Source organism: Dipodomys merriami, unplaced genomic scaffold (assembly GCF_024711535.1).
Source record: "Dipodomys merriami isolate MVZ:Mamm:240054 unplaced genomic scaffold, mDipMer1.0.p SCAF_355, whole genome shotgun sequence".
NCBI lineage: Eukaryota > Metazoa > Chordata > Mammalia > Rodentia > Heteromyidae > Dipodomys > Dipodomys merriami.
Window position 1 is genome coordinate 733,814 of NW_027205104.1, and position 24,804 is coordinate 758,617.

General features: G+C 41.2%; 1 protein-coding gene across 1 annotated transcript in view; it reads left to right on the forward strand.

Moving 5' to 3' along the window:
- Positions 1–24,804, forward strand: part of LOC138804086 (E3 ubiquitin-protein ligase parkin-like) — an 849,159-nt gene that overhangs the window by 487,863 nt on the left and 336,492 nt on the right. Inside the window, exon 5 of the mRNA XM_069988358.1 lies at positions 19,815–19,898. Coding sequence (XP_069844459.1) covers positions 19,815–19,898 — 84 coding nt within the window. The remainder of the gene's footprint in view (positions 1–19,814; positions 19,899–24,804) is intronic.

The window sequence follows — 24,804 nt, forward strand, 5'->3', positions numbered from 1 at the left end:
GGGCCTCGAGCATGCAAGGCAAGCACTCTACCACTGAGCCACCTTCCCAGCCCTACAATAAAAGTTTAATAAAAAACTTTACAAGTGTGACAAGGTGGATGGACCTAGATGACATTCTGTTAAATCAAATAAAGACACACAGACACACATCACACAAACACCAAAAGTACTACATGGTCTTGCGTCTATGTCAACTCTAAAAATGAATGCTTATCTTTGACTGATTCTGTGCAGAGCTCACTAGACAGTGTTTTGGTTCATTGAACATACTCATTCACAAATCCTTTCACTTATTCACGGAACATTGTACACCACACACCATGCTGAACAGGAGAAACAAGAAAGACCATGGCCATAGCTCTGCTCACAGGAAAACAGTCTGGTAACAAACGAGGAATAAACCAGTAAGTTACAGGAGATTTAAAATTAACTCCTGAGGTGTTTTAATATACTATTAATACTTAGAATGATATGCTTATTATTATGTGTTTATGTGGTCTTTTTGGTTTGGCCTATTCCAGTTAAATGTTTAAAATACTACCTCTTTTCACTGACAAGTATGTCCTTCTATGTTTCAGTACACCGGTGTGCAAGAGAAATCTGTTTGGCCAGTGGTAGTGGGCTGTGTTACGCCATCTGCTCTGCTCTGAGGGTGCCTTCTTTCTTGGAGAAAAGAGTTACACAAGGCAAGATAGGAAATGTTTTCCAGAAAAGGGGAGAAGAGAACAGCAGACTCCTGTGTTTCCAGTAATATTTGTCCTCTGCCAGTCGATGTAGGAGCCCTTGAGAAGAAGCTTCAGAGCTGCTGCCTCTGGCTCTGCTTTCTGCCCCGGGCCCATGACACCAGGACCGTTGATAGAAGGGAGGAAGAGGAAGCCCAGCTAATAATAAGTTGAGGATATTTTACACCTGTGCTCGTCTCGTTCAAGGCACAAAGGCATTAGCAGGAGTGACAGGAACGCATTATGAGTCGTTTATCCCAGCTATCTGGAAGGATTTAATCTCTCTTGGGTCATGGAGTTGAGTATTCTCTGGGAATTGGGGCGCCTGTGATAGGCCCTATCTACAGGCCTGGTGTCCAGAGATAAGAGTTTAAATCCAGCTGGAATTAGAAGCAACAGAATTAGCTGGGATTCGGGACTGTAAGCCTTTTTGGTGCAAGTTGTGCCTCTGGAGAGCAGTTCCATCTGTCCAGGTGGGGTTTGCTCTGGAAGTCAGGCTGGAGAGAGATCGTATTAATGCCAACAACATTTGTGCGGTCCACAGAGTGAAGTCAGCCCTGAGTGCACTTGCGTGTACTTTCCCCATCTTCTGCTTCCCTGATCTTCAGCACCACCCATAAGCTTATTTTTTATTGACTAGGCAAAGTGTTTGAAAGGCTAGTGAGTTTACTTTGAGGTATCTTTGTGTCAATTTGCAAGTGCACATGGCTTGAAGATATCAGAAACAGAAGTTATTAAATCATAAAACAACAAACGAGGATGATAATAGTACATTTCTTGCTTGCATATGCCTGTTTCCAAAATATATGTTCTGACTAACATGTATATAATATTTGGTTCATAATATCGTAAAATCAAAGGAATAATGCATGCCATTAATAGAATGGGAACCTGATTGTAAACAAGATAGGCAAAGAATTTTATTTCTTACATTTTTAATGAATTCATAGTATGAATTCATAGAATGTTGCTTCATCAAAACAAAATTTATTAAGCATTTGACAGACAAAATGACATGGCTTTTGTTTTCCTGTCCCCAAATTAAACAAAACATAGCTCACAACATGGTGAAGAAAAGGCTGAATGTACCTGGATTCTGTGTCTTCACTTAGGGTGAACGCTTTGGCAGTATGACCTGGGTATTTTTAGAAAAGCGGATTATCAATGCCTGCAGGGAGCTCAGAGTGCATTGCACTTTCTCTGTTATGTTCATTTTAATGAAACAAATGTTGAGAAAGCATTCCAGAAGGTTTGAGAGGTCAGTCACTTAGCGTCTCAATAGAACCCTACTCTCCTCACACTAATAATTCTAGCTGGATGGGATCATATGTTAGCCTCATGATTCTTATTACTTAGCTAAATGCTTCTAAACCTTAATAAACTAAACAGGGGAGGTGAAAGCACCCTTAGTAAACTATATAAACTCTATCTCATTTTCTCCATTTTATTTCTTTCATTTCTGGTTTTGGTCTAAGCAGTTGTATTTTGTAAATAGTATTTTGTAGGGCTGGGAAGGTGGCTCAGTGGTAGATCACTTGCCTTGCTTGCATGAGGCCCTTGGTTCTATTCCTCAGCACCATGTAAGTAGAAAAAAGCCACAAGTGGTGCTGTGGCTCAAGTGGTAGAGTGCTAGCCTTGAGCTGAAGAGCTGAGGGACAGCGCCCAGGCCCAGAGTTCAAGCCCCATGACTGACCAAAAAAAATTGTTTTTAAATTAAAAATATAGTATTTTGTAAATAGCATTATAAGCTTATGTGTGTGTGTGTGTGTGTGTGTGTGTGTGTGTGTGTGTGTGTGTGTGTGTGTGTGTGTGTGTGTAGGCAGAGAGAGAGAAAGAGAGAGAGCGAGAGCCTGTAGTTTTTGTTTGTTTAAACAGGGCCTTGTACTTTTTAAGAAGGCATTCTACCACATACCCAGACCTCTTTGCTCTGATTACATTTGAGATAGTGTTTCACTTTCCCCCCCAGCTATCTAGACCATAATCCTCTCAGTCTCATAGCTAGAGTAATGTGTGTGAGCTACCTTGCCCAGCTTAGAAAGCATTTTTTTTTTGTTAGGGTCCGGTCGTGGGCCTGAACTCTGGGCCTGGGCGCTGTCCCTCAGCTCTTTACTTCAAGGCTAGTGCTCTATCATTTGAGCCACAGCGCCACATCCAGCTTTTTTTTCTGCTTATGTGGTGCTGAGGAATTGATCCCAGGGCCTCATGCATGCAAGGCAAGCGCTCTACCACTGAGCCAACCTCCCCCCCCAGAAAGCATTTTTAATTATGATACCATACTTGTTTTCTTGTCATACAACTACAAAACATAGCTGCATCATAATCCTTCCCCCAAACTAGTAATGTGACATATAGAAAGAAAATAGAACAAAAGAAATAAGCCTTGAACAGAATGAGATAATATTTCTAGCAAGATATATGTTATGAATGAAATATCAAGAGATCCCAGGAGAGCTAGTGAGGATGTGAAAGTGCAGTCACATGATTACTTAATTAGAATCTGACTTTATAATGGCAAGTATAAGTATCTACAAAGCAATAAGGACAGACTTATATGACATGAACTGTCAAGACGAAGACAGTGGTATTTGCATTTTTAAGTTCACTATGGGTCATCAACTTCCACAGTAAATTTTTGTGTGTAGCATTTTCTCAACCATGACCATAAGACAAAAACAATCACATTTTTGTTCTTCTCAGATGTGACCATGTTCTGTCTTCCTGGCTTCACATTGTGTCATGTTGTCTCATATCATCACAAGCTTGCAGTCCTAAAACAATAATAACACTGTAGCGTCTTTCAATGACACACTGAAGTTACCCATTTGTATCTGTAGAGCATTTATGCTATCCTGTGCTCAGAATTGAATGGAAAGAAAAATCACTGAGATATTAAATGAGAAAATTAAGAGGAAATCTTGATTTTTCTATATTTGGTTCAATGAAATATATATAGGTACAAAATACCTTTTAAAGTGGGTAGTGGTAAGATCAGGAAAATGAAGATGTATCTTGCCTTCTGCCAATTATTCAAATGATGCAACCAATTAAAATATATAACCCATACGAATTCTTACTTTATTCAATTTTAACACGTTTAGGTTGGAAATAGTGAATAAGACTTTATCAGTCGATTGGATGCTTCATACTATATCTGATTTTAGTATTTATTTACATTTAAAATCAAATTATAATTGTTCTCTCCATTACCTGAATTCCTTTCGCAAAGTGTACAGTCCTCTGCCAAACATCTATTATCTTTATGTCCTTGGCTAGATTAGGGAATGTTTGAGTGTAGTAATGAATCTTACTCTTCTTTGATCTATAACAATTCCCACAAAGCTTACAACATGGTGGATTCATGCTAAATACTTGCGTGATTGTGTAAATAATTAAATATGACTCACTTACTTGAAATCATATATAGATTAGAGGCTATAAATTATATAAATACATAAATTGATAATACTCAGAATCAAAAGTTCTGTAATATTATTCCCCTTTTAATTTCAGCTCAACTATTTTTTTGTTTGTGACTAGTACTGTATCCTATCAGGAATGTACTGCCTGCAGTGTGGGGGAACCTTACCTTTTTTTATTGTAAAGGTGATATGCAGAGGAGTTACAATTCCATAAGTAAGGGGACGAGTACATTTCTTTTCGAACAGTGTTACCCCCTCCCTCATTTCCTCCCACTTTCCCTCCCTCTCAACTCCCCTCTCCCATCCAAGTTGTAAAGTTCATTTCCAACATGGTATCTTGTGAGTACCACTGTTGCATTGGTTCACCCTTTGTCCTTTGTCTCACTATTTCTGTGATTCCCCTTCCCGTCCCCAAATCAGATAAACATATATGTGATACAAAGGGTACTGAAATTAGAAACAGTGACAACAGGGGTAAACCAAAAGGAGGAGAAAGTGGAAGAGAAAAGAAATAAGTGCTCACAGTACACTAAGAAGAAACACTAAAAAACCTTCATGTTTCCATATCTTGTAGTTTATTTTGATTAGCATCAATTTATAAGGTCATATGTACATTGTTATGGAGCTATTGTGATCCTCTGCTAGAACTATCCTAGACATATGCTAGCGATTACAGATGAGGGAAACTAGGAATCCCATATTTCTTTGGGTCTGGCTTACTCCACTTAATATTATTTTTTCCAAGTGTTTCCATATCCTTACAAATGAGGCAGTGCCATTCTTTCTGATGGGAGCATAGAATGCCATTGAGTATATATTCCACATTTTCTTGATCCATTCACTGTTCAACCACTCTGGAAAGCAGTATGGAGGGTCCTCAAAAGGATAACTGTAGAGCTCCCCTGCGACCCAGCAACCCCACTCCTAGGCATTTACCCAGCTAACCACAAACAAGACCACACCAAAGCTACCAGCACAACTATGTTCATTGCAGTATTATAATAATTATTATAATAGCCAGGACATTGAATCAACCCAGATGCCCCTCCGTGGATATATGAAGAGAACCTTAAAAGCCCACCATTCTGCCCCATATACTTAGTAACTGTTTGGCACTCTGCACCATCAGAATATGTCCCCTGAGTCATTTCTTCCATGTTTCCACTGTCCCACTGCATTAGAACTCTGTGTGTGATTGTGCATAGTGTGTTTTGTGAGTGTGTGTGCCATTTTAACATTTTGAGTAATACAAATATAATGCCTATCATAACTTTCATTTGAGTAAAAAACTAAATGGGCATAATAATGATCATGTCTATTATTATTGGAATTTATGTATATTTCACATATCATTTTAATTCTTCTAAACTTTTCAATCATAATAAAATCTTAGAATTCTTAGACACATATTAATTAAATAACCATTACTTCTTAACTTTAAACCTTAGAAAAATGAAGAAATGCCAGTTTCCTATTTTTAAAATTATATCAGTTCATATATAGATAAGACATATGTGTTGCAGATGCTTTGAGTAAAATATATCAGAATTTCCTTAGTAGCTCCTAAGGTAAAAGAGAATTAATAGCTCAATACTTTCTTCAAGAGCTCTCTGGCATCAAATTATTAAAATGATAAGTAGATTATGACTATTTTTAATAACTAAAAAGTCAAGTTGAATTTTTGGAAGATTAGGTGTTCTATTACTGGACAAGAAGATATATATGTCTCTATATATACATACATATGTATGTATGTATGTATATATAGACATATATACATTGAAAAAAGACTTCTCTTTTTGGAAGTAGGAACTTCATATTATAAAGCATTATGCAAGATACTCTATTAATTCTAGTTTGGCTTAATACAGAGCAAAATAAAACTAATATTATACAGTATTAAAGGTTGAAAATCAATTCATATACTTGTTTGTTTTATTCTTAGACACATAAAATCTTGTGCACTATCAAGAACTGATATCAATTCTTATTTCATAGCCAGAGAAATGTAGGTGTTGTAAATTTAGCTTGCTCATATTAGTAGGAAAAGAAGCAAGCCTCGAACTCAACTACTTAGAAGTCCAGAATTACACTTCCGCATTCCCTCTTAGACTCTAATAAACACGTAAGGTAAAATGATGGCCATTGTTTGTGCATTTGAGACGAAAAAACATTTGTTCCATCAGCCCGGACAGCTGGGAAAGAATGCTGGGGTGCTGCACTTGCCAGGACATTTCACATAGGCAATGGCCTTGTAGATATTTCAGAATCATTAAACACTTCCCAAGCCCTCCTCACTGAACCTTAGGCAGTCGAAGGACTTCTTAAGCTAAAGCAATGTTCGATGAAGATGAAGAGCACCACTCAATGCTAATTCCTCAGAAGTGGAGGGGAGGCGGGGGAAGGGAATACCAGGAGGGTGGCGAGGAAATGGGCTGAGACGGACAGACTGTAGTAAGCAAGCTGAGCAAGTTATCGCTGTCTTCCAAGAGGCAGACCTGAAAATAAGGTGCTAGCTTTGTGTCTAGAAAAGGGTCACTAATTCGAACAACAACAGATTATCTTGGGGATAGCACTTTGTTGCGTCAGAACTCACTTTTGAGTAAGTTTTGAGTGTTCCATGTTACTTCCAAGTGTCATTCTCATTTTCCATCCTGATTACTGTTTCCTTGAGCTGCACGTTCATACCCCTGGTGCCTCCTCCCCGACCTCGTTCTGATAAACGGAGGCTGTCAAGGGCTTCTGAGCTGTGAACAGCGATTTCCACCTCTGAAGAGGCCTAAGCGCTGAGCTCTGGGAATTGTATGTGAACTTTCCTCCAGCCTTCCTGACGATCAGGTCATCCGCCGTCACGTCTCCTGCTTCCCAGCCTGCCACCCCTGATGGCTTCAAAAGAAAGGTTGAGCCGCATCAGACTTTGTGAATTTGTCTGAAGATAGAGGAGAGTCAGGCTGTGAGTCTATCGAATCAGAATTTGCCCTAAAATATTCATTTGAAAACCTGCATGATAGCACTATTGGTTTGTTTTTTTCTTTATGGTAACTTCTCTATCGTATTCACACCAGCAGCACACCAGAAATCCTCTTGAGCATTGGTGGGTGTAGCACGAGTACTGAGTTCTGGTACGTTGTGTGGAGGTGGTGGGAGGAGAGCTCACAATCGTTTTGTTTGCTGAGGCATTTTCAGGTAGAGGGAAGCTCTTGAGAGCAGGCAAAGTTTCTAGAAATGTAGCTTCATTATAATCTGTGAAGATTTTTTACAAGTTCCAATGAAAATATTGCTGTTTTCTTGAGTAAGCAATGGCAAATGTGATCTGAGTTAGCTAAAAGTAACTGGGTTGTGAGCAAAGATTTTTCTAAAACCGGAACATAATTTTGGACAGAAACATGCTGCGTTTCCTTTTGTCTTTGGATTTCTGAATAATGTCACAGCCGCTTCCACGAATACATTTCCTAAAGTGGCATGCATCAAAATCAAGCATGAGTATGCGTTAGCTAAAAGACTGGTTTGGAGAAACATAATTGAGAAGGATAAGCAATTGAATGAATTTTATTGCTGCACTGATGTCATGAGAATTTAAAACTAGAAATGTCCAGAATGATGGATTTCAGTAGCCAAGGCCCTGGATGTACTGGTTGATACCATATTCTTTCCAATGGAAAGAATTTTAAACCAAAAATTTCTGGAATAGTAGATATCAAATTATTACAGACAAAAGTATGGTTGTAAATAAAGATAGCTTATGGAATTCAATGTGATGTTGCAATTTATTGCTCATAGATATCAATCTCTGTAGTACTTGATGTTTTATATTATTAATTAAGTGTATCCCCACATATTTTGAAGCAGGAGAGAAATGGATGTTGCATCTGTAGACATGAATATTTGGTGTATTTCCGATTGAGCTTGTTTGGGGTACAATGTGTGCCCGTAGCCCTGATGATCTCCTCACTGTTGTGTGCAAGGGATGAAGTCCCTCACCTGTCCAGAGGTAGCCTCAGCTAACTCCAGAGCAGTTGGAGAGGTCAGAGGTTCAGAAGAAGATGACAGTTCTAGTTTTCTGAACAGACAGTAGTTATACAGAGTAAGCAGATGGCTTCCTTCGGTATTATTTCCCAATATTAAAAGTGGCAATGATTTATAACCAAGAGTCCATATTTGTTCTTCAATGTTTTCCACCTCATTTGATGAAAGTGATAAATGGTTAGGAAAAAAAACACATTTAATGAAATTGATTAGGTCAAAAATATTGAGCCAACAAGGAAAAAGGAATAATAAAATAATATTTTGAGGCAGAAAAATGTAGAAATTTTAAAGACTTTTGATATGAACTTTAACTCATCTAAGTTAGTGCTGAGGAATTTCAGATAACTACATATTCGCTTTTTCTTGATTTATGATTGATTCATTCTTCACTCTAATTAGACCCTAAATAAATGGATGAACGATCCTAGTGGTGAATGGACTTTGATTATAACTGTGGCAGAATAGGAAGAGAATAAGAAAAGAGAGGATAAAGGCTGAGGAGAAGGAGCGAAAGAAAACGTGAATGGGAGGAAATACCTTGAAATGTAACCGCTCAGAGGAGAGGAGAATTGATAGAGTAGAACAGATACTCCATGCGTATTAAACTGAACCATAATGTTCTGCTTCTCAAGGAAAAACCAGCTCTTCTGTTGGTTTTAAATCGATTTGTCTTAATAATTTTGTAAGGCCTTGCTCTTTATAGGCCCTCAAACCCTCAAACTTGCCACAAAGGGCAAGAGTAGACCCTGCCCATGAATCTGCTGTCCAGAGAAAACACAGGGCTAACAGTCCGGCTCAGCTTAGAGCAGAGTCGTCAGGAGGAGGCGGAGGGGATGCTGATGATTGCACAAGGGCAGTGTCCGCAGGAGGGGCTCAGCCACGTTCTCTTGCCCTTGTGACCCTTGGAAAGCCGTGTTCTTCACTCTTTCTTCCAAAGTCCTCATCTGGCCAGCTTCGCACTTAAGTCCTGAAAAACTCTCCTCCACCACTGCAGAATATCTAGCTTCTAGCTAATGGCCAAGATGGTCTCATCCAACGGATATACATTTGCAGGCAGCTAATTATACCAATGAAAGCAATAGAAAAACTGAATAAAATATGATCTCTTCGTGGTTTTAAACATGTACTGTATCTTCCTTTCCCTTTCTTGAAAATAAAATTAAAGCTTAGCATTAGCCTTTCGAGCTCAGGACACACTAGATGGGCTATGTTATTCATAAAGTTTTAAGAACTAAATAATAATGTTTATTAGGTGATGGTATCTGGACATTCTCTAGAAATCGAATAAGCTTCTTATCTCACTTAATAAGCTGAGTCCAGTTCCAAGCATAATTATCAAGATATAAAGCCAGCTGATATAACCACAAAGCCTTCCATGATAGTAAATGTTATTCAGATAGATTGGCATGTCTTGAATTGAAATGAGCGCTACCTTCTCAGCTTAGAAACACTACTCCATCTCTGCCTCGAAGCTGAGCCGCAGCACATTTCTACACCAGCAACAGCCAGATTATTTTTAGTGGTGAGAATCTGAACAGATGAAGATAATCATACAGTTCTCCTAAATTAAATCTGTGAAGAATGCATAAAAGCAAATCACTGTAGGTTTAAGTCTCTATTTGTCTCCATTGTTTAAATTCAAAAGAAATAGGACAAAAAAAAAAATGGCTTCCATTTAAATCCCACATCCCTGTGATGTCCCTGCAGGGAAGCTGTGAACACTTAGTAAGAGAGTGGAAGGCGTCTTGTGGGTTAGGAGTGGTTTGGTAACGGGATTTGCAAAGGAATAAGCATTGTGTTTGGCATTTGGTGCATTTAGCGCCTTTGCACCCTGGGTGGACGGCCTCTCGGTAAATAATGACGGTGATCGACTGTGTCAAAACTCAGCAGAGTAGAAATTGTTTCACTTACAAGAATGCAGATTTGTTTAAGAGATGCAATTCTTTTTCTTATGATAATTCTCTTGGAAGGGAAAAGTACAATGTCAAGTATTAGATTGTGAAATGCTTGCTTTTTATTATATGAAATACCTTTTAGTAGTGGAAGTAAATTACATGCCAAATTATGTCTTCCATGCGATCAAGATCAAGTTCTAGTGGGAAATCTCCTATGCCAGCTGAGCATTCTGCTTAAGCATCTGGTGCATGAACTCGGTGGCGTGGGACAATGAACACAGGCAGAGACACTGGCTTGGGAACTGTTGACACCGGTGGCAACTGCATGCATTATGCACTGAGTGTTTCTTCTTAGAAGTGGCACTTGGTTTGGAGTGGTATAAAGAAAGGCTGCGAGCCTGCTCCTACCACTGCACAAGCCTTCCACTGACTATATAATATGGTTGGTTATTGCTTCAAAGGAGTATTACACTAATTAGCTTGTTCCTTAGCTTATTTGACTCTCATCTTTTACTGTCTGCATTTTACTAAGAAAATAGTGACCAATAAGCTCTCCAGCAGAGCTTAGATCGCCTAAATCTCTTTCTGTTGGAATGACACTATTTTCCTTGTCCTGTGGTTTACTCATTGCTGTAAGTTGCACTGAGTATGGATGGTGAATGAATCACTTAGATTTCAGACCCAGTCAATATGATTCTGACATACAAAGACCCCGTTACTCTCTCAGCATCCCACTGCTTTGGATCCAGTATCTTCCATGCTATGATAGCTAAAGGTGCATTTCAATCCAATAGTGCTTTCAAGTAGTAGTGTTGTATATTTGGAGGTATAGGAAATTACATATACCTGTGAAGTTCTTTCATTGGAAATATAGTAGCTGGTATTTTTCTTTCTGCTCAGAATTCTTCTGCACCTCATAAAACTCTCTTCTCTCCTATCTGATACCCACTGATTCTATAAGTCTCAGCTTTCAGAGATTTTCTTCTAGAAGTGTTGGTCACTTTACCTTCTTATGTACCCTCAACATATATGCATTATTTGTTTAATCACATTTATCCTCTTGAGTATCAAACTCTGATCAATGCTTTATTCCTTGAGGCTAGAAAAATATCTTTCACATATTATTAAGTAATAGTCATTATTTGTTGAAGAACTTATGAACCACTGACTTAAAAATAACATCTAATTAATGTATTTTAAGATACAGATGGTAGTATATGGTAGTAGATAAAAATCCTGATGAAAAGAGAAAAAGATGAACTATATCGCCTAAAGAATTAGAGGAAATCAGTAGCCAGAAACCATTGATAAGCTTATGTTTGGAGGAAGATATGGTCTGCTTCTGCATCTGTCCAGATAAAACACTAGAAAGATCCTAACCAACCATTGGAGAGCCGGCCAATTTCATGCTGTGTCATTGCTTTGTTTCTGTAGATGATATTGAGCGGGACACGTACAGGTCCCTTAATACTCAAGTTTCAGGGCTGGGAAGGTGGTTCAGTGGTAGAGCGCTTGCCTTGCATGCATGAGGCCCTGGGTTCGATTCCCCAGCACCACATAAGCAAAAAAAAAAATACTCAAGTTTCAAGGCTTTCAGTGCAGAATATATTAGTTACTCTGTATAATAACGGAAGGAAATTGGAATGGACCTGCCACACAGTGGGGCAAAATGCTGGAGGTAGTTTATAAGGATTTAGTTAGCTATACCAAACACACCTCTAACTGTGGAGGTGCTTAAATACAGAAGTAAAAAATACTGCAGCTGTAGAACAACATTTTAGTGATGTGCCAACTTAAAATTTGGCACAAAAGTGTGCTGTAAGAATTCTTTTCTTCAAGCACCAGCATCTTCACGTGCATCTGAGCTCTCCAGCAGCTTCACTAACAGAACAGGTGAAAACCTTGGAAAACAGAATTTCCACTTTTCTTCCAGCATAGTCACTTCTGGAAATTGTTCTCCTCCCCACTAACCCCCCACCCCCAAATTAACTCCCAGCTGGAAAGACCTTCTGGAGATCAGCCCACTGATCTTGGTAGGCCAGCGACTTCCCAATCCTGCCAGGGCACCACCTGAACATGTGCCCTTCAACCCCCCATGGGGTCTTCCAGTCTGCATCCTGGGCTGCAGCGCCAAACTTCCCCTCCCCAGCTCCACCCAGCCCTGTGGCTCAGCCTTTGCTATAATCATGTACGCTTGTCACCAAAATCATGGACTTCAAATACTCCTTGTGATACAACAAAGGAAGATCACCGCGCTGAGAGTTAACCGATTAATGGACACGATGGATACCCTTTTATGGAAATACAGTCGTCAACAATTAACAAACAAGACAAGCCCATCTACCATGTGAGTACCAAGTGGTTTTCTTGGGAAGTAGTTCTTTTGTGAGCAGACCATTAACCTGTGGCTCCAAGCACTGCAGTGTGGCCCTAAGAGATTTCGCTAGAAATCAGGTTTGGCTAGAATGTGGGCAACAACCCAGTGCTACCTAAATACCAGGCAATGTCCCTGCCACTGCCTTTGTGACAGTCACTATTGTCTAGAAGATTAGATGGAATTTGCCAAATCACCTTAGACTCTTTAGCTTCCTTGTATACCACGTAAAATATTTTCAAGGATGGAGATTTTATTATTGATACAATATATAAACGAAGAAGGAAAAATATTAACAAGGACCAGACTAGTAATCTTATGAAGATTTTTTTTAGTTACTCTTTACTTCTTAGTGTTCTTTACTTTGAAGGAATAGCTGATAAAAAAAATCTCTTTGTGTACACTGTAGTGTTCTATTATTTTTTCTGCCGAATTAACTGTATAGAGATTTCACCTAAGTGTTCAGAGGTAAAAGTCTAAAATGTTACTGCTCTAAGAAGTCACAGGGTATAATCAAGTTAGAAAAGAGTATATACATTCATTACAGCAAAACATGTTTCTGTTTGTTTTTATAAAATGTGATGATATTTTCAAGTTTAACTTGCCAGAATAAATAGAATCCCAGTTTCTGGTTCTATCTAGTATTTATGTTTTAATATCTCCTGAACTTGGAAATTACATTCCCTGTTTGAAATTTTAAGAGAAGTACTCCAGGATACTGTTCAAATATTCACACATTTTAACTGGAAAATATGTCTATATTGAAGAGATAGCATGAGAACTTAGCACACATGCTGAGTTATCATTTCTCAAATGTTCATTTTGTCAGAAATAGGTGAGCAGGGGCATACACAGACCACAGTGACCTTACACTGCCTGGTGTATGTGTCGTTGTGAAATCTCTTCTCTTAAGCATAACCCCGAACTGTGACTTCCTTCTAGCCAATAGAATACAGAAGAGTAGTACAATGTCTAGGCATCTACCTATCTCACCCTTTATTATAGCATCTAAGACTTCCTTGATTACTGGGAACTGCATAGCAGGAAACAAAAACAGAAAGTAAACTCTGCCAGGCTGGATACACTCCACCATTTTGATGCCTGCATAGCAAATAGTGGGAGGAGCCCTCCAGCCAACAGGGAGCAGAAAGCTGAAGCTGGCTCAGTTACAGCCCCAGGGAAATTGACTCTGCCGGTACGTTTTATTCATTCATTTGTTCAGAGTTTCAATAGATATGTGGATGAAGCCCTAGTTTGGAGTCATTATGAATTACAGTTAGGAAAAAGTACATTCAATTCTTCACGTGGGCAAATTTTCATGTTCTAGGTGACTATTTGGGAGTTGAATGGCTTGTGTTAGTTATAGGTTTGCTTCTTTAAAACAGGCCTAATCAGTATCTACAGTACTATACTAGTTCTTACTTACACTGGTAGTATGTGGGTTGCAGTGGATTTACACTTTGTCAGTATTGGGTACAGGCGCCTAAATTGTTTTACTCATTTGAATGGGTGTGCTTTGTTCATTGTAGTTACCCTATGAAATCTTCAAGGAAAGGGATTCTTCTCTTTATGTTATTACTTAATTCACAGTGGTTAAGAAGTGTTCGATAAATATTGGGTGAGTAGAAGAATGTTTTTGTTCAGAGGATATTTTTCTTTTTCAGAGGGTATTTTTCTTTATTGTTGTTCTTGCTAACTTCCTAATAATTGCATCACAGAGCCTCTGCTAGCACCAAAGCACTTTGCTTAGCTTTGCCTCAAGCAGAGCCTCTCAAAACCCGTGGAGAAAGATGGACGTGCAGGAGAGAATCTACTACGCAACTCATGCGGATGTCTACTCTAACAGCTCCCTGTGGCATTTTCTTGATAGGGCTGTGATCCCTGGGAGTAGTTGTTTAATAGGAGAATTGAGAAATAAAAGAATTAAAAAATATCTACTGGGGCTATGTCAATTCCCCTTGGAAGTAGCATCTTAGTGCTAAGCTTTTGAGTAAACTAAAAATAAGCTACCTAGAAAGTTCTATTTTAAGAACAAAGAACTAGTACAACTGCGGCCATTAAAAATAAAAAAGCATAGAGGTCAGGATATGCCAGGCACTGTCCCGAACATGAAGGAAGTATTTTTCCCCCACGTTTTCAGATGAGGAGCATTGTTTGGAACGGATGGATGTTTAGAATGGATGGATGAAACTAGGTCAGACATACCTTAGAAACTAGTGGAAAAGTTCTGAAACAGATTCTTGAGCTTCAAAGTTCCCTCACTTCCCCATTTTGTTGCAGATGGTGATTAATAGATGAAAGTTTCAAAACTTAGACTACAGCTATTTTAAAGACAGTTTTGCTTTTGCTGTCTTATACTCCAATATGATATGACAAATTTCAAAATAATTCTATTCCCTTAAGTTTATTTTTATGACTTTATTTGTGGAATTTTTCAAGGAAATATTTTTAATGTAATGAATTTGATGGCAACATGAGATCATTGGTAACAAGTATAGTTTAAGTAAACCCCAATGTTATAATAACAATAACTCTGCAAGAAAAAAAAAAAACAACCTTGCGAAGGTGACAGTTTGTAGTAACATTCTGGAAAACAGGATTTGAGACTTGTTTTAACCAGTAATGCCTATACCATGTATGGAGAGTAGAATGAGGAGCTCATTTGGGTAACTCAGGAAGAACCACCTTTTACTTTCCCTGTCTGACCTTGTCAAAATGATATGGATAGGAAATAGCCTGCTACAGCCTTCAATCTGCCACTAGATTTGGCATGTTAAAACAGAATTATTTTTGGAATGTTTTAAACTGAAAGTTCAAGTTTATACTTTATAGAATTTATCACTGTTTTCTACTTTGGAATCAATGAATTTCTGATTTGCATGCATCATCTTATTGGTAGATTTATGAAGTATTCTACTTCATACTTTTCTGTAGGTTAGAACACTAACCTGACATCTGTAGTTGGAATTTTCACTCACTGATTCAGATAACTGGAGGACCCGCTGCTCTGAGGTCTGCCTGTGTGGCTCTTTGTGGCTTTACACCTTCTCAGCTCTGGTCAGCTGCACCAAGGTTCCCATTGAAATATTTCTCCCTTGACACAGTTACTTGTGCAACTATTATGATTTTGTAGTACCCAAACTGCCCCTATTCTTTTCCCATGAAGACCTGATAGTAAAGTCTGTAGAGTTTGCAGATCACGTAGCCTGTGTTGTGAGTAAACAGCTCTGCCCGGCAACCGTCAGACCAATCAGAGACTGTCTACATAGCCTTCTGTCTACAAAACTTGGTTGTGCCCTGAAACTTACTTCAATTTCACATACTTTCCATGTGTCATGAAATAGCATGTTCTTTTAATGCTTTTCAACCATTTAAAAGTGTGGAGACATTTCTTAGCTCACCGACTGTCCAGTAACAGGATCAGGGAGAGATCTGACCAGCAAGACAACTCAATCAAGCCTGCTATAGTTGGTACATTAATCAGTTTTCCATTACTGTACCAAGTACCTGAGATAAATTTACTTAAAAAGAGGAAGGATTTGTTTTATCTAACAGTTTTTCAGGCGTCAGTCCACGGCAGTTGATTATTGCTTTGGATCTGTGGCAAGTTATGAGAGAGACATGGAAGAAAGCCTTTTGCTTCAGAAACTACAATTAAAAAAAGAAAGAAAGAGGCGGAATCCCACAAATCTTCTTGAAAGCTCACCCCTAATAACCAGAAGACTTGCCTCTAGACCCTACTTCTTAAAGTGTCCAATAGCTCCAAGCTGAAAACTAAGTCTTTAGCAGTTTTCATGCACAGTGTGCAATGATTAGTCACAATGCAGGATTTTCTAAAGTCACAAATCTGCTTTGTGAGGACATGGATTTACTAGATATATGTTTCTATTGTGAAATTAGGTGAGCATTTGTACTGATGCTACGAGTAGTACAGAAAAAATAGTGTATGTAATTCACTGGGTTGGGTCCTATAGCTAATAGAATTCTAGTTAATTTTACTACTTACATCATTATATTATGATTGAAATAAAATTCTAAATGGAATTTTTCATAAATTTGCTGCACAACACAAAGAATTTAGCATATTATATAGCATATTTTATCTTACCTCATGAAAATTGTAGGATTTGTTACATAGATCTTTTAATTTTTTGGAGAGTGGTACTAGGATTTGAATTCAGGGCTTCATTAAAATTTGTTTTAAGCTAGGCATCAGTGGCATAGGTCACTAATTCAAGCTACTCAGATGCCTGAGAAATGAGGATCATGGTTCTAAGCCTTCCTGGGCAGGATAGTCTGTGAGACTACTCTCTCTCTCTCTCTCTTTTTTTTTTTTTTGGTCGGTCGTGGGTCTTAAACTCTGGGCCTGGGCGCTGTCCCTCAGGTCTTCAGCTCAAGGCTTGATCTACAATGCCACTTCCAGTTTTTGGATGGTTTATTGGAGATAGGAGTCTCACAGTCTTTCCTGCCAGGGCTGGCTTTGAACCACAATCCTCAGATCTCAGCCTCCTGAGTAGCTAGGATTACAGGTGTGAGCCACCAGTGCCCGGCTGTGAGACTACTCTCTAATTAACCATCAGAAATTCTGCAAGTGGAACTGGGACTCAAATGGTAGAGTACTATCCTTGAGCAAAATAGCTCAGGGACAGTACCTGGGCACTGAGTTCAAGCTCTAACACCCATACCCCCCAAAAAGCGTGAATTTTGTCAGTGTCCATTATATGGGTATGTGGAAACATCATAATGAAATCCTTTTTTTTTAAATTAATATATACTAACAAAAATAGGTCTGTGAAAAAATGTTTTAATTGCTATTCGGACACTAAACACTAAGGAGCAAACAATAAATACCTGATACGAACTGCCTGATGACTAACCGTGTGACTCTGTGTCCTGGACCCCAGGACAGCACCCCCCCCCCATGGGGTGTGACTCGCTAGGAGGACTTGCAGGACAGGCTGAGCGGTCAGGCCAGGGTCAGATCCCCTGCTCTGCCTCGGGAGGGGTGTGGGGAGCGGCCGCGCAGGATGCCGGCCAGGGGCTTGGAGCCTGGGATTTCATGGGGAATGGAATCTGGTCATGGGGAGCTCTCTGACCAACACAAAGCACGATCCAGACTCCCTGAGAGGAGGAAGGAATTGGGTTTGAAGAGCGAAGTGCCTCCCTTCTCCAGACGGCTCCGTCTGCGTGCCACCCACAGCAGTTCCTTCAAGCCCCAGCGCTCCAATGCCAGGCGGGCCAGGCTGACTATAAACTTTTAACAAGAGCAGCTTCCGGGCTGCTGGGACTTTGTGTGCCCTAGCTCCCGCCGACGCAGAGGTGAGGGCTAATGAACTGTGAGTTCAAAATCCGAGGCCTCCAAAGGTCTGGGTTAAGTGGCTGCTATTGAGTGGCTCTGTCTTCTCCAGGGGTAGCTCAGCTTCACACGTTCTGTGTTTTCTCTAGACTAGAACAGTTGTGCGTGCAAGCGTCCTTATATGTGTGTGTGTGTGTGCGAATGTGGCATGTGTTCTGTTGTGTGCATGCGTGTAAGTATATGTGAGGCGTGTGTGGTGTGTGGATGTGGTGCATTGTGGTGTCTGTGAATGAACATGTGACTAAGTGTCCTGTGTAGATGTGTGTGAGCATGTGTATATGCGCGCGTGTGTACATGCATGCAAGTGACAGTGGCTCTTGCTCCTGCACAGCTTCCCTGGATAGTCACTACTTTCTGCTGTAAGATGCCAGCTGCTGTGAGCCGAATGCTCGAGCTGACCCTTGGGGACCCTTTGGCCCCTGGGACTTAGACACAGCTCAGTTGCAAGTGTCTGGTACCACAGACCCTGCTCCTCTGAACCTTCCCCATTCAGTGCCAGACACCTCTCAGCCCTCTGCCCATCTCCCTAGGTCCTTCTGCTCCCGTCCACAGAGACCCAGCTCAGCACTTTCCTCCCTCCCTCTGTGGCCCTCTCCACGCTGGACTGCCAAGGCCGACACCCGCTCACTTCAGCTCTCCTCAAACTGTCATCCTCCTGAGCCTGGAGCCCCATTTCCAACTCTCTGTTAGCCCCAAAGTGCTTTTACCTCTCCTCTATTTAATTCCATTTAATTGGTGCCTATGGAAGATGCAGGGTTTTAACTTCTGAGCTCTGGAGGTGTGACTGGGTCTGTAACATTCCGTTTTCACATTTGCTTCTGAGCAGGCGAATCTGCCCTTTGTCTCTAGAACATTTTAGGATCTCGGCAAAGTCCGGCAGGCACAGAGACTTTTCCACTTCTCCAGCCTATCGCTCATTTCTAGAAAGAACAGGCGCTGGTGTCACGGCTGCCGTGCCTCCCAGCCGGAGGTGGCTGCCAGGGCTCCCAAGGCCCAGGGGCAGGCGCGCCCCACACTGCCCCGAGGTTTTTGGTGAGTAATTTCCTTATACCCATTGTCATTTACAATCCACAATTAAAACCACAATGAACTTAAGACAGTATTTATCAGATGAGGAAACTACCCCGAAAGATAGAGATTGCATCTGCATTTCTTGGCAATTTTTCTTCACATCCACCTAGGCGCCCTCCTAGGGACCCAGGGTATTCTTCATGCGAAGAACAAGAAATGATAGTCGCCGCACAGTATTTAATTTGGCTGTGGATGTTTGTTTATTTGAGGATTTGGGCTATTTCATAGAACTGTGTTCAAACCATCTGCAAACAAAATACACAGAACTCTTTGTGCATTTGGAGCCATCATAGCGGTGTAGAAACTTAGACAAAGGTTATGAAACAGACACTTGGAATACTGTCACCTCTTTTTGACAGTAATGTACTAACTGACCCATTCCTCTTAAGTGTGTTTTTCCCCTGATTTAATACAAAGACTCCTGCTGTTATTGGCATTTTTATTCCTTGGGTGCTCCGAGCCTTTGCTGCGCATGTCTCGGGTCGGCCGGTCCGGAGGTGCGGGGAGGCCGCGGTGGACACACAAGGTCTGCCCTGCAAAGCCCACGTCTTATGGGATGCAGACGACCATTCGCCAGCCATGTCACTTACTGGGCAGGAATAGCTGCTGTGAAGCAAAGGAGAGAGGCCGGCGGGGTGGAGAGATGAACTTCCTGGGAAGCCACATTTCAACAGGACCCTGGGGGAGGAATGGGAGTGGGAAAATGACATCTCTAAACCCAAGTGCCTAGTAGACGTATATATTTATGATGATGGTTTTGACCTAGTGGATCTCGCGAAGCGTCTGGAGAGGCCTGTGTGGATGTGTGGATGTGCATGGAAAGGTGGCAGCGCTGCTTGCTTTCTTGTCTTACCACGGCACCATGCGAATGGAAAGACGCTAGAAAATATGCGAGCGAGGACATTTGCATTATAATGGGGCAACAACATGATGAGATTTTTTCTTTCCAAGGGTCCATCTTGCTGGGAAGACGTCTTAATTCCAAACCGGATGCGAGGTGAATGCCAGTCCCCAGACTGCGCCGGCACGCGAGCTGTGAGTACCTGAGCAGAGTCTTCACTCTAGTGTTTACTAAGAAACTAAAACAGAGACAAACATGCCCATCGAGTTCACCCTGGGGGGATAATATACACATGTGTTCAAAACATTCACAGAAAGTTCTCCCTGTAGTATTGCCTTCCAGTGTCACTTATCTAGTGAAAACTACTTTTAGTGATGTGCATGCACCTGTGTGTGCGCGCGTACACACACATAAATCTCACACACACACACACCTCTCTCTCTTACACACACACATACATCTCTCTCTCTCTCTCTCTCACACACACACACACATACACACACACACACACACACACACACACACACACACACACACACACACACACACACACACACGGCACACACAGAGTCGTCACTCTTCCAACTTTAACAGTCAACACAGCAAGCGTCCGCAACCCCAGAAAGTCTAGGAATTTCTCCCAGCACCAGGCTAGTGCTCTGTAGCCGTGGAGACTACTGAGTGGCCTCTAACTGAGGTCTGTTCTGACACCATCTGCCTGGAGACCGCCTCCCGTCCCACAGGACCAGGACTCTGCTCCAACCTACCCCTTCCTCTCATGCCAACCCCAGTACCACATTTCCCCTCTGCTTTAAATCAGGGTCCCCACAGCCCCCCTCTCTGTTTGCTAGGGTGACCCAGAGGGGCACAAGAACACTCTTATTTTCCACTTTCTGGCTTATTTATGAACAATCATCCAAAGAACGCGGCTGAGGAGAGGCACAGGGCAAAGTAGAGCTTGGGTGGGGAGGGGCCTGTGTCTCCCCCTTGGGGTTCCTCTGGCTACCAGAAGCCCCCCTGCCCACACCCTGCCCTCTGGGGGTACACAGTGCCTTTGCTACTCAGGCGTGACTCAAGCCATTGTAGTCATTGCTCACCCACTGAACCTCGAACTCCTCTGGCCTCTGGATGTTGGACAGTGGGCTGATGGTGCCAACTCTCTTAATTCTGCCCTCGTCTTTCTGGTAGCTGGCCCCAGCCTAAACCTTCCTACGGCTCCTCGCCATCCGCCAACTCATTAGCCTACCAAAAATACATTCCAGGGCCCCTAGGAACCCAATGGCCGGCATCAGGGACCAGACGAAGCGTCCAGCGCCTCACAGTTTCCCAGGTGACTTGCTGAAATGTGTCAACTCAGACTTCCTTACAAAGTGTTAGTTGTGGGCAGAAAAGAAGACTCTACGGGAAGGGGCTTGTTCTGAGCCTGCCAAGAGACAAAGAAAAGAGATCTAACATCAATCTTATGTCCCAGTGCTGATATCTTTTATTTATATTCCGTATCATTCAGAGCTTTCCTTTCTGCTTTCTCTCTTCCTACTTTTCTTTGGCAGTTTTCTGACATGGTAGACTATTAGAAAATGTGTTGTGGCTGGCCAGCTATATAACTGAATCACCAGCCCCTGTTCTTTGTAACTTTTCTCTCTCTGTAAGCATATGCCATATGCTTCACAGAGAACAGATGCTTCTAGAAACGGGACCCCAAGCTCTGAAGTTATTTTAAGAATAATTTTATGATTATGGTCACGTTTATTGCTTGTATTTTGTGTACTTTTTACCTCAGAAATCTTTGGGTCCAGCCCACTCTGACTGCCTATCCTTTCTGAACTGTAAATACCATCACGGTGCCAACACAAATGTCAGTGTTAGTTCGCAAACTGTCACAGCCAGCTGGCAGCTCATATCTCCTCCAAGGAACAAAGTCTGTCAGCAGCAACAGGTACAGTGTTTGAGTTAAGTCATTAGAGGCGCCTTCCCTTGCCAGTCTGCAGCTGATGGCACGCTGATAGCAGCGGCAGGCAGCAGTCACGCACGCATTCCTCCTCACGCCGGGCGAGGCACCAGGCACACGCACTCATTAATGCAAATTCTGAAGAGAGAAACCCTGGAGAAAAATAATGATGTGCGCGTCAATCACGGATATCAAAGCATAATACAACCTGTGACTTTCCTACTGGCATGGAATTAAAGTTTATATTTTTAGAGGGAAGAACTGGTAAGTATGAATATATACACACATGTATACTAAGAGGCATGTTATCATAGACATAATATCTAGGAACAAATACATAATTTAGCTGTCGGTATGTGTCAGTACATGCAGTAATCACTCATCTACCCAACCATTTTTCTGTCCATCCTCTGGTTTGTAACCTGCTGGTCTCCACCTTGTCTTTATGGACACCTAAGTTCGTTTGAAAATCTATTTCAGCTGTTGACTGACTGCCTTTCCTATTTCTTGATGGTAACTGATGAGATTTAGTCATAATAGAATAAATAATTCTCTAAGGATTTGGTTTCAAATCAGGCAACACAGGAAACTCTGTAGTGGTGCTGAAAATCAAATCTTTTGCTTGTTGAATATGTAACTTACCTCCATTGTCAATGTAGTATAAATTAATTTATATCACAATGCTATTTCTTGTAGCATGGTCAACTGAAATCTCTAAAAACCCCTTTGTAGTATACTCTATAGAAAGATACTAAATTAAATTAAAGGTATGTATCTCTACAGGAACAGTTGTGCTAGTAAGGAATATTTCTATGCCAAAAATTAGGAGGAAACTTCCAGAGTGAACTGTGTGAACTCCAGCCGGGCGCCACCTTGTGGCAAGCCCTGATTTCGGGGGTGAGGGCAGCAGTTTGAAGTCTAGGTCCTGTCCAGGCTGGAGAGGGCAGTGACACAATCCCATACAAAGCTGGAGAGTGCGGTGCTCTCGCTTGTGAGGGCCTGGGCAGGAGCCTTGCCTTTTTGGCTCTTGCTCAAGGTAAAGGAGGAAATGTTGCCTATCTTTATCCAAGTTGGAGCCACTCAGTAGTCGCTCTTACTACGTGGTGTGTGGAGTCTGAAGCCTGCCACATTATCTGGGTTAAGTTTGTGTGGACAGTGGTAGACACTGGGCTGAAATGAGCCGGGACCATCTTAGGGGCTCAGATAATGCTTCATCTCAGATAATGCTTCATAGAGCTAGCAAGAAAAAAAAGCAGAAACCTCATGGAAATGACCTGCCACAACAGAGAAAATTCACATCCAAACTTGGAAACTTTTTTTTTTTTATATGTGAACATATTGTACAGAGGGGTTATAATTACATGGGCAGGATAATGCATATATTTCTTACCAAGCATTGCAGCCTCCTCCTTTGTTTACCCTTCAAATCCCTTCCCAGCCTCCCCTCTCCTCCCAATCCTCCCCCCCCCCCCACACCGACGTTGTAAAGCTCCAAACCTGGAAACTTTTAAAGAATTTGAAATGATCAGGCAAAGAATACAAATATGCTTTCTGTGATATAACAAATGAATAAGAAACAAGACTGTCAGAAACTTCCAAAGATATTAAACACCCGCAAGAAATGTTAGAATTCATCATTACAAATATTGGCACCAATATTATTATAAATAGGCTAAGTAGCAAATAAGCCCTAGGTAAAAAGTGAAATCAAAACTTACATCTGAAACTTGACCTGGAGTAGATATCCAAAATGCAGCCAGAAAAGAAATGGATTTACAGTATAACATAGAGGTAACAAAACATGAACATTTGAAGTTTCAAATGTTAGATTTACAGAAGGAAACAATAGAGAAAATGTTTGAAAGATATTATTTAAAGAAGTAATGAAGTAGAACTTTGCATAATTTTCAAGAATCCCAATGAGTTCCAAGTAGCATAAATAAAACAAAAGCCACATCTGAATAAATCACACTGAAAGTATGGATCGTCAAAGTCAAATACAAACGCAAATCAGCCAGCATGACGAAAACTCATTACCTACATAGAATGACAGTCCAACCGGTAGTTAATTAATCACCACGGTAAGACAGATGACAAAGGAACAGTATCTTCAGAGTATTGAGAGAAAATAAATTTTAAGTTAAATTATATTTGAGAAAAAAATCTGCTAAAAATGAAATATATGGCCAACAATAAAAAGATATTTTCAGGCAAGTAGAAACTAAGGAATATACTACCATCTACACCTTACTTGATTACCTTTTATTCTCGAAACTTAAAATGGTGTACAAGGGAGTTACCGTTTAACCAGTCTGTTCACGTGTCCAGTGCTTCCTGACCATCTCCCTTTTTCTCCTTCCCCCAGGCTTTAATCACACAATTTAGAAGTAAAGGGAATGGGGGCTGGGAAGGTGGCTCAGTAGTAGGGTGCTTGCCTAGCATGCATGAGGCCCTGGGTTCGATGCCTCAGCACCACATAAACAGAAAAAAAGCCTGAAGTGGCGCTGTGGCTCAAGTGGTAGAGCACTAGCCTTGAGCCAAAGAAGCCTAGAGACAGTGCCCAGGCCCTCATGACAGGCAAAAAAAAAAAGAAAAAAGAAAGAAAGAAAGGAAATGATCCTAGGAGGAAAGTCTGAAATTTAAGAAGGAACAATTGAGAGCAGGTGGCACATCTAAATAAAATATAGTAATGCATGTTAGATTCAATTTATGAGAATATTTGTAAAGATAAAAGTCACTAGATACCTATAGCCTGCGAGAACATGAACGCATTCAATAATTTTTTAAAAACACTTTTTACCAAAAGGCAGAAGTGACTACAGTGAAGGCTGTTTGGGAGCTGTGCATATTCCTGGCCATCCTGGGGCCAAAGCGGCAAACGCCACCTGTCCACCCGCAGGGGAGCGGGCAGAGGGGGGTGCGTGAGTGCGGCGGCTAGGAAGGAACGGATCCCGTGAGTGTGCGTAGACAAGGGCAGAGGCTGCACGTGCCTCCCAGCAGTGAGCTGAGCTCCTCAGCAGCACGCCCAGGCCCTGTGGGCTCCCCACCCTCACAGGGCTGGCTGAGAGCCAGCACCACACCTTCACCCAGGCAGAGCACAGACCGGAGCCCCCAGAGGAAGGACCGCAGAAGGAAAGTTCTCCTATGTGTCC